This window comes from Lepisma saccharinum, chromosome 6 (assembly GCF_977018435.1).
Source record: "Lepisma saccharinum chromosome 6, izLepSacc3.1, whole genome shotgun sequence".
NCBI classification, from domain to species: Eukaryota; Metazoa; Arthropoda; class Insecta; order Zygentoma; family Lepismatidae; genus Lepisma; species Lepisma saccharinum.
Genome location: NC_139234.1, coordinates 75,438,746 through 75,448,699, shown reverse-complemented (window position 1 = coordinate 75,448,699; position 9,954 = coordinate 75,438,746). Strand labels below are relative to the sequence as shown.

Genomic DNA, 9,954 nt, shown 5'->3' with positions numbered 1-9,954 from the left:
TTCGCTTATACAGTGCGTCCATTTCGATCTGCAGCCGAGAGATCGGGAGAAGCGTGGCGGGCGGCACTGACGGAGATGCCGACATTTGCGGCCTGAAATGCCCGCTTATTTTTATGGACATATGCAGACATTTATATAAATATTGCAAAACGAGCACTAACCTGTGTTATAAGAGTATGGTTTTAATTTTAGTAGCTTAGTGGCTGTATGTGCCGATGATTTTGACACGCCCACCTCTTGTGAAACACGGCGTAGAGGTTTGTTTGGAGAACGTTCTAACGCTGCACCAATATCATCGAGTTTTGCTTCGGTTAGAATCCGTCGTTTTTGCTTAGGTGTTTTAAAATTTAACGATCCAGTTTCTCGTAATTTAAGGACAAGATATCTAACCGTATCTCTGTGTGGAGTTGAAACGCATGGGAATTTCTGTACAAATTACCTACACACGTCTCTACACGAGTTTGTTTTCGCGTAGGTACGTGTCATACATAAAAAATCTTTGTTCTAACGTGAATCTTGCGGCTGGCATTCCAATCGTCTCACTGACACGTCACACATACACACTACAATAACACAAACAAGTAACTGCAAGTAACCAAGAATAACACTCTTGCGCACAGTACGAAATTAACACGCTCTTGGTTTACATTGCTCGCCACTATATTTACAACTCTGTCTTCATCTAGTCGCGAAGGAACAAAAAACTCGAGCTCGGATATTTCGGATTGCGAGGAAGCTCACGAAAACCATTCACTTTTATCGGTTTCGTCTGCAGTGTAATCCTGATACAGTGTTGCACATTCGAAACCTCCAAACGATTCCCATCGCCACAAAACTCTTTCAAGGATATAAACTTAAGCAGGACGTTACTGATCAAAACCATGATTAAAATGCTTTTTTATCTGTGGCTCTTAACATCGTTTCTATAGCGTATTTATTTGTGTATATAAGAGCAGAACTTGGATGAATTACAGAAGAACTTTTGCGTGTTATAACACAGGTTAGTGATCGTTTTGCAATATTCATATAAATGTCTGCATATGTCTATAAAAATAAGCGGGCATTACAGGCCGCAAATGTCAGCTTCTCCGTCAGCGCCGCCCGCCACGCTTCTCCCGATCTCTCGGCTGCAGATCGAAATGGACGCACGGGTACTTATAAATCTAGGAAAGTATTTTAAGTGTAGTTATGCTTAATGAACAGTGTTTAGTTTCGTAATCCATTGCACAGAAATTGTAAGAAAAATGTTGCTTAATTATTAATAAAAATCCTCATCTCCAAAAGAAGTTCCCATGGCGTAGTGATACCGTCGTCGCCTTGTAATCAAGGGGTCCCGGGTTTGATACCCGGTGAAGTGGGATTCCACTTTAAATTGTATATCCAGTCCCGATTAGCCTTACTGTGCATAAAGTGAAATGTTCATAAAATTTCATGAATAATTTATTTTTCATCATTTGAAATTTTACAGAAATGAAAATAAATATCATATTAAGTAAAGAGGCAGTGTTTTATGTATCACACACGTGACCAACTCAGTCAACCAATCCAAAAGAAGTTTCGATTATCAAGTGTGCTAAGAAGGTCCTGTTAACGTTTTTTTGGATCATGTGGAGTCCATTACTGGTGGGATTTCTTCCTTACGGGTCAACTGTTGACATTGAAACCTAAATGGCAGCTTTGAAAATCCTGCTCCCTGAATTTCGTTGCGAACAGCCTGGACGAAACCTTAATGCTTGAAACTTCTCAGCATAACATTCGTCCACATGTATCCTGTGCGTGAGTAAATTGCGAAATATGGATGGGAGATACTAGTGCACCCTCCTCACAGTCCTGACAGTGCACCGTGTGACTTTCATATCTTTGGTTTCATGCGGGTTCCAACGGTTTGCATGTCATGCTGAAGTGGAAAGTGCAGTGCACCCATATTTTTATAACCTGAAAACTGTTTTATATGAACACGAGATATTTAAGCTTGTGTCACGGTGGGACAAATGCATCAATAGGAATGGTTCATATGTCGAAATATAGCCAATGGTTGTCCATTGCTGTCGCCTTAGTGATTCTCCTCGTATGTATATATACGGAGCGTCCGCAAAGTCCCACACTATCGGCTAAAGATATATTTGACTATGTGCATCACAATCAGAATATGGTCCTGACCACAGGGTTCTTGAAGGATGGATGCTTTGGGGTTGGGGGGGGGGGGGTGGTATCCTCTCCAATGTACTGCTTTCTTACAAGGCAAACTAATAAGTCGGCTTTAGACAAAAGCATTTCCCTTAACATTTATGCTACCACAAATGTTCGTAAATGCTTCCAAAAATCTTATAGCACATAGTACGCGTATTTTATACGGAAGCATTTCATGTAACTTTTCGGTTAGGATTCGCGATTACAGTGTATAATATAGCTATACAGCATGAAAGGCACGTCGAGTTAAACCATCTATGCTGAGTGCGCAGTGTTCACAATTGAAACAACTAAAATATTCTTCCATGCGTGTACAGTAAACGTTATGAAGTATGTATTTAAGCAGTGCCACTGACTTGTACCTAAAACCATTTAAAAGGAAACACTATTGATCTCGGTTGAATAGTTATAGCCTTTTAAAAATGTCAAGTGATACATTGCTTACATCTCACGCGGCCGCCATTACGTCTGCACTCGTGACCTAGAGGTCGCTTCTGATTGGTTATGATGCTACGAAAAGTTCTACGGAAATAGGACCGATTATATCCTTGAGAAATGCCATGAAATATCCCATGGTATCTGAAATGCCATAATATTTTTCACTTTGCACAGTAGCATTTTGGTCATGGCACAAATGTTAAGGAAAATTCTAAGGAAAATGCTTGCGTCCAAAGCAGGCCTTACGCGCACGCGAAGCCAAGAAACAGGATCTGCTTCATACCTAACCTACGCGGTCATGAGAATCCCTATTGGTAGGATTCACACACAGCAGGGGCCAAGCGCGTTAAAGTGTGATGTGGCATCTGGAAGATTCGTATTATTGGTCTGAATTTATCGAATATATTTTCATAGCGAAACTATCTTGAAAAGTTAGGAAATTAACCGATGCCAACATTGTTCGCCATTAGAGAGCATAATGCATGTTTCATGCAAGACGGCGTACCTATGTGAGATTGACTGGATGCCATGTTTCTGAAACACTGGATTGATCTCAAGGTAGCTGTTGAATGAGCCCCTTGAATCTATTGGATCTTGCATTGTAGGGGTATCTGCATTTTTTTAGTTTGAATTAAATTTTTTTGGGTGTGTCAGCACTGAGGCTATTTTGCACCCGTCACACTATATGGCGTCCAGCCCCTTATCATAACAAACATAAAAGCGTGTCCGAAAACTAAAATTTCCTTACCTTGGTTAAAAACTGAGGCTAAAAAGGGCGCTCAGCACAAATAAGGACAAAACAGAGGACGACACAGAATTATACTGGCCATGGAGCCAGTCGCCAGAGCCTCGTTAGTCCTCAGTCCAGGGTGTACTACGTGGAAGTCAGGTTGACTATTGGGTGCACTACGTGGAAGGAGCACCCCTTACACCCCAGGTGTATCTGAAATCCAGGCTGTACAGATTGAAGATTATCAGATCATGTTTCCAGTGTGCTCAACAACCTGTAGTTCCTTCTACACTACAGACCTGCGTGGAACTTGATGGAGGGTATTTTGAAGAAATTTGGCTTGTGGTGCGGGACTTTTTAGACACCTTGTATATGGAGGTGAATTTTGTACCCCTTACAAATCAGAAACTGTCATTGATGTATAGTCTATCTTTGCAATATGTGGAGCAAAGCCGCGCATAACGGAAGAGAAGAGGGAAGAGAGAGTTGGCAGAGCAAAGTAGTGCACGCTGCTGCAAACGGCTGATGCTGCGAGTTCATTGGTCGAGCCCTCTCGACTTGCGCAGAGATTTGTCTCCGTTCGCTCGCTCCAGAGATATGCGGGACAGAGTGTAGCTGCTCTTAGATTGTTATTCTACGTCATGAAGTGAAAACCGGACGTGTTGTAAACCATGGAAGTGAAGTATAATTCGTTCTTCGTATCGTAGACGATTGTCTCTCCGTCAGCCATAACGGCTGCCCACAGACTATACGTGCCGTAATCGATCACAGAATGGTTGCACAGGGAGAGAAGTACCAGGTCGTAGATGTGGGCGTCTGATCCGCTATGGTTCACAAAGAACACATCACTCTGATTTGTCCTGAGATTCCTCTTGCACCAATTTAGGTCGTCGCTTGTCACCATAAAAGCCACGTTTTTGTATCGCGACCGAAACCACTCCATTCCCCGCAAGTAGAATCCTCTATCCGCAGGGGTGGAGTTGTATCTTTCCCTGATGAACTTTACATAGTCCGTTCTTCTGACGTGGACTCCAACGAACGTTACGTCACTTCCTTCTCTCGACAACTTCGACCTCACCTCATTGAATTTCACCGTAGCTGCATCAACAAACTCTTTTCGATACACAAAATCACTCTTAAACTCTTCCTTGAAGGACATTACGTCCCTCACAAGAAGAATATACTTTTCCAGAACGATATTCCCATACAACAGCATGTACGTTTTATCACAATGCTTTACGGATTCGAATAACGGAATGCTCAGATTCCTAAACATTCTTCTTAATGCGTTGTGCATTGATTCAGGTATGTAAATCTCGACGTCCAATTTCCTTCCAACAGCCCACAGTGACGCGTATTCCCATATTTTATTAGCCAGTCGCCCCTCATCTACTACAGTGGCCATTCTTTTCTTTGGGCATGGTGCTGGAGTGCTGTGTTTGTATTGTGAGGTTGGAAATATTGTCCCTTGAACTAGACTTACCACCTGTTTTGTGGTGCGAGCTATTCCAAGAACTTTTGCTGTGTTTTCCATTGGTTTTCCTACAGTTAAAGGTTTGGACGTCCACATTATTAGATATTTTGCAGCTTTGTTAAACACAGTTTCCATGTTAATTTGGGAAGGCGTTTCGTCTCCAACTATACTGAAATAGGATTCGGTCTTTTTGGATGTATATACTGTTATCAGCATAAGTCCCAGGCACAACAACACACCGCCAACGACAATACCTCTTCTCAATTTGCTTTGGGTACTGGATGTGTTTCCACGGTCCATTGTTAGGAACAATCTGCAAAGAAAGAACGGCCATTAGTTCAGAATGTGCCAACATAAAATATCCTTTTTATAGAGGTAAATCTGCACTAATATTCCCAAATATGGTTCATAATGCTTGCAGTAATACCATAATGAAGAATTAACTTTAAAAGAAATGCAGAGTGTGACGATAATCACTATGACATACCAAAGGGGTTAAGTGTGATATTGCACTTTCAATTCCGTGAGATTGTCCCTCCCCCCAAAAGACGTTCAAAGAAAAGAAAATATGACCAAATGAGACTGACTCTGTTAAAAAAGGAAGGATTTCCCACAATCAATCTTGGATATACCACTGATTGCAATATGTTGCTTCACAGTCATAAGACCATCGAACAACATATCTCCTTGTACTTATCCAAACACGGTGAGTCAAAAGTAAAAATGAAATATCTGAGTATCCAGCTCCAGCAAGAAATACTGAGGGGATATAATCGAACATGGCCTCCATATTGAAATCTGCCATCTTGGATTTAAGTTAAGTTTTTGAATTGGGAAGCATGGTCATATGATTATCAAATCAGGCTAATTTTGTCTCAGAAATTCGTTTGTGCAATCAGATTTGCTGTATGGTAAAATACATTTGAGTAGGATATAGAGCCCCCTGCATTCATGACAGCGAAGTTTAACTTCTTTCAGAATTATTTTTATAGAAAGAGAGCAAAAACGTCTCAAATTTTATACATTGCAAACCAACAATATACGTAAATGTGTGACACTCCCAGTGGCACAGTGTGAAGTACGTATTTTAGACTGATTTGTCTGTTAACCTTTTCTAGTGGTGTGGAGAAGGGAGAGGTGTTTGCGTCACATGCTCACGTTTTTTACATGTTTACTTTGCCTGTAATTATCGTCACCAATTCTTAATCTACCCACTACTCGATATTGCAATAGCATGCAGTATTCCGGGACAAACATGTGGCATTTTAGGCTACCAATGAGGCTCCTCGTACCGTGTACAGCCTACGTTGAAAATTCAATGAAACTCACCTATTTCCAACAAATTTCACCTCCCCCTCTCTCCATTTTTGCTGTGTAGACTAATAACGGAGTTGCCTATGAGACCCGACTTTTGAATCACCCTGTATTTCTAATAACTGCGAATGTAAACATCATATTCATGCACGTTAATTCAAACAATATTGTACTTAATTTATGTTAGACTTTTACTTTTGAATTGTAGGAATTTGTCTATCAAAATATGTTATGCATTACCTAACCTACACTACCCTACTTTTACTTAGCCTAAATCTAATATAATTCCGGATCCCATTGGCGTCCCATTTTTAAACTGTACAGTTACTGAGTAATACTGTATGTATGACATATTTTTTAAAAAAAAAATGATTAAAACACCAATTTTTGAGAAAATGGCTACCAAAATTTTCTTTACTCCACCTTCAATTGTATTTTTACCCTGACAAAAGCATGTAATACTTCGTGTGATAGAGCCCTTCAAGACCTTTGCAACACAATCTAAATCACTTCTGTAGGTGCCTTGACTACCGAAATATTGTAATTTAAAATTAACAAGATGTTGAATAAACTGGTCAAAATCACAGTTTGCACTACTGTAATTTCGGAAATACAGAAGATATGGATCTACAACTTTGCATATTTTCCTACCTCAGGATGCCCTTCCAGTATGCTAAATTTCAAATGAATCAAAATATGTAAGGTTGAAAAGTGCCTCTTTATTTGTTGATTTCACGTGGAAATCCTTCTCGCTCCGGGCGCAGAAATCTCTAGCTATGACTTTGGATAGTAGCGTTATGAAATGTGACGTGGAAGGTACAGAAACGCAGTAAACATGACACCAGATGAATTGCATAGCAATATATTCTGCGGGCTCGATTGCTCGTTTACTTAGCATTTTCGAAGACAAGACAGTACTTCAAGCCTGCGTTTTGGGCCTTTCGAACTCAGCCTATAATGCTAAATGCGTGTGTTTCAACACAAGAGTAATTTCGATTTCATGAAAACAACAGCAATAATAAACAAAAGCTACTGCCAGAACCGTTTTCTTAAAAACTGAAAGTCGGTTTTTGACATTGCCCTTCATGAAAAACATTTGAGAGGGTTGCGGATACGTAGGGCGAACTCAACAAACGTACATTGTGAGGAAAATGAGTTTTAAGTTGTGATGCACAGAGCAAACTCAATAAAAAACTTTGGAAATGAGGCAGGAAACTTTCCGATCTACTCTCACCACAAAGCTTCATTTGCTTCTTTAGGTCTGTATCAAAAACAGTTATTTTTAGGTTTCTGCACTTCCGTTAACAATTTTTAGCTACAAAGCGTGCTAATAGAATACATTAGAATTAGAATGTAAGCCAGGTTTGTATTTTGGAGACCTTAAAAATTCACTATCAGAGAGATTTAGTGATTGGAAGAATGCTGTCGTTCTTTTCAAGAAACGCGCAAATCCTGACTGGCCAAAGAATGCGTCGGGAAATGAGTTTCTCTTAGAAATATATCAGCTCATCCTGCTTGAGTGGGTGATATGCTGTTACGAAACATTTAACAAAGGGCATAAAAGTTGCTTAATTCCTTGTCTCGCTCCTTCCTCATTAAAAGTAAACTCCCAGCATCGTCACTAATCTCTCGACCCATCAAAACCTTACACACGACAACTATACCCCGTCCCAACTATTTCGTGAGAAAGCGAACGAAAACAAGTCTCTGCGCAAGTAGTGACGCGATACGGCTCCACCAATGAACAGTGCTAGAAACGGGATTGCGTAATGGGCGACTGGAGTTACCCGTTTCCCTGCTTCGCATTGGCTATCACCACTCGATTCCCTCCTCCTTCTCAGCCGCTATGCGCAGCCCTGCTCTACAGTTAGCTGGGACAGAGCATAGACCAGTGATTCCCAACCAGGACCGCGGCACCGTAAAGGATTGTTTTAGGGATAATCGAAAAAATTTAAAAAGAAAAAAAAAACTAGGAAGTAAACAAAATAACCCCTCGGCTCGATAGCCCTCGAAGGGCCTTGGCCTATTTCCCGACTGCCAGTTTCCCTCCCACAATACTACCTAGAGGTATGGAGATCTTCAACCGGTATTTGGGTGACGTGGAGTCAGCACGTCGAACCCCCAGCCGTTATAGGAGAGTTCCGAGACCAGGATCGGGGTCAGATCCACACGTCAATTTGTCCTCATCTTGACATTTGAGGCGGGTTTTGCCCCTAAAACAGTTTTTTAGCTGAAACACAAAAACACTTGTTTCTTCGTTTGGGCACCTCTATACACCTGCAAAGTTTCATGGAAATCGGAGGGGGACACAGGAGTCAGATCCCCACTTCAATTTGTCCTCATCTTGACATTTGAGGGTTTTTTACCCCCTAGAACAGTTTTTTAGCCGAAACAAAGAAACACGTATTTCTTCCTTTGGGACCCTCTATACACATGCCAAGTTTAATGGAAATCGGAGGGGGACACTTAGATAACCTCCCTTGTTAGTCTTACACTTTGTAATTATATAACACTGCATATATTATAATGTTTTATTATAATTTTTAAAAATGTAACTGTAGAACAATTGTATATTTTTTGTATAAACATTTCTATCTTGTTAAATGTTTTAAAGGTTTCATCCTGGAATGGAGTGTCTCACATTTATGTGTGTTTCCATTTCCAATACATTTGAATGAATACATATTCGTTTCAATGGCATTTACAAAATAACCTGACATTTTATGTTAAACAAGTAACAATATATTTTTGTGCACGGGTGTGTTAGCCGATGCGTAGCAAAATATTTTAGGAAAACACTTGAAAGAAATGTTTGTAGGACTAACTAATGAAAAATTTCTTTGTAATCGAAGATCATAATACCTTTTAAGGTGTGGTAATATTATAATGGGATTGAGATACGAAACTCTCGGATCCGGATCCGTTTGGCCATCCCTTGTTCGAACCAAGTGTGTCATAATAATAATAATAATGTTTAAACAAAAATAATTATCTTATTCAATTAATGAAAATAGTATTAATTAAAATATTCAAATTAATGAATATATTTTTATTTCATGAATAGGTAAGAGGAAGGTATAGTAATAATGATATATCAACACGTATTCAATATATAGCTTATGTGTAGTTAAGGTCGCAAACGTTGTAAAAAAAATGCCCTGGCAAGAAAATTAATGTCAAATAGACAAAGAATTGAATGTTTATTGAATATAAGCGATAATAAATCTTGCATAAATCTACCATATAATCCTTACCTTCGAATAAGTTTGGCGGAAATAGATAACCCTCGATTAAAGACCAAGTATATTTTCAATATTTAAATTTTATTTATTATTTCATTATTTTCATTATATAATTTTTTTATTAGTAAGTCTTTCGGAGGTGGCCCGGACCACCTAGATCCTCTAAATACATCCTTGGTACTGAAGTTAGTATTTAGTTGACAATAAATTTAACTTGCTCCTGATAACATGCTCCACTTCGATTTTAGATTAAAAATTGAAATATTCTAACATGGGTGCCATATGTTTTTAATGTCAATCGCAAGGCTGCTGCGAATGTAAAAAGATTAGGAATCCCTGCCCTACACAGAGATAGAGTGCGCTTATTCTGTGTATGTTCGCCATGATTGTATAGAATACTAAATAGGAATGAATAGATGAAAGAAAGGATGGGAGGGGGTAATTTGATGCGGGGGCCCCAAAATACCATTCTCGCCCCGGTCGTTCCTTCGGTTCTGTTGATAAGCACCGAGAAATACACCAAATATTTTACCACAGTGTTTCAAACGTGGCGCAAACCAATTTTT

The 9,954-nt window shown here is 39.6% G+C and overlaps 1 protein-coding gene across 1 annotated transcript; it reads right to left on the bottom strand.

The window, feature by feature from the left end:
- Positions 1 to 3,992: 3,992 nt before the first annotated feature.
- LOC145989113 (galactoside 2-alpha-L-fucosyltransferase SEC1-like) lies at positions 3,993 to 4,928 on the bottom strand. Its single transcript, XM_083124408.1, has one exon. The coding sequence runs from the start codon at positions 4,926 to 4,928 to the stop codon at positions 3,993 to 3,995; it is 936 nt and encodes a 311-aa protein (XP_082980534.1).
- Positions 4,929 to 9,954: the final 5,026 nt, after the last annotated feature.

Coding starts and splice junctions, on each gene's coding strand:
- LOC145989113 (XM_083124408.1), bottom strand. CDS start 4,928: ATGTGGACGTCCAAACCTTTAACTGTAGGAAAACCAATGGAAAACACA.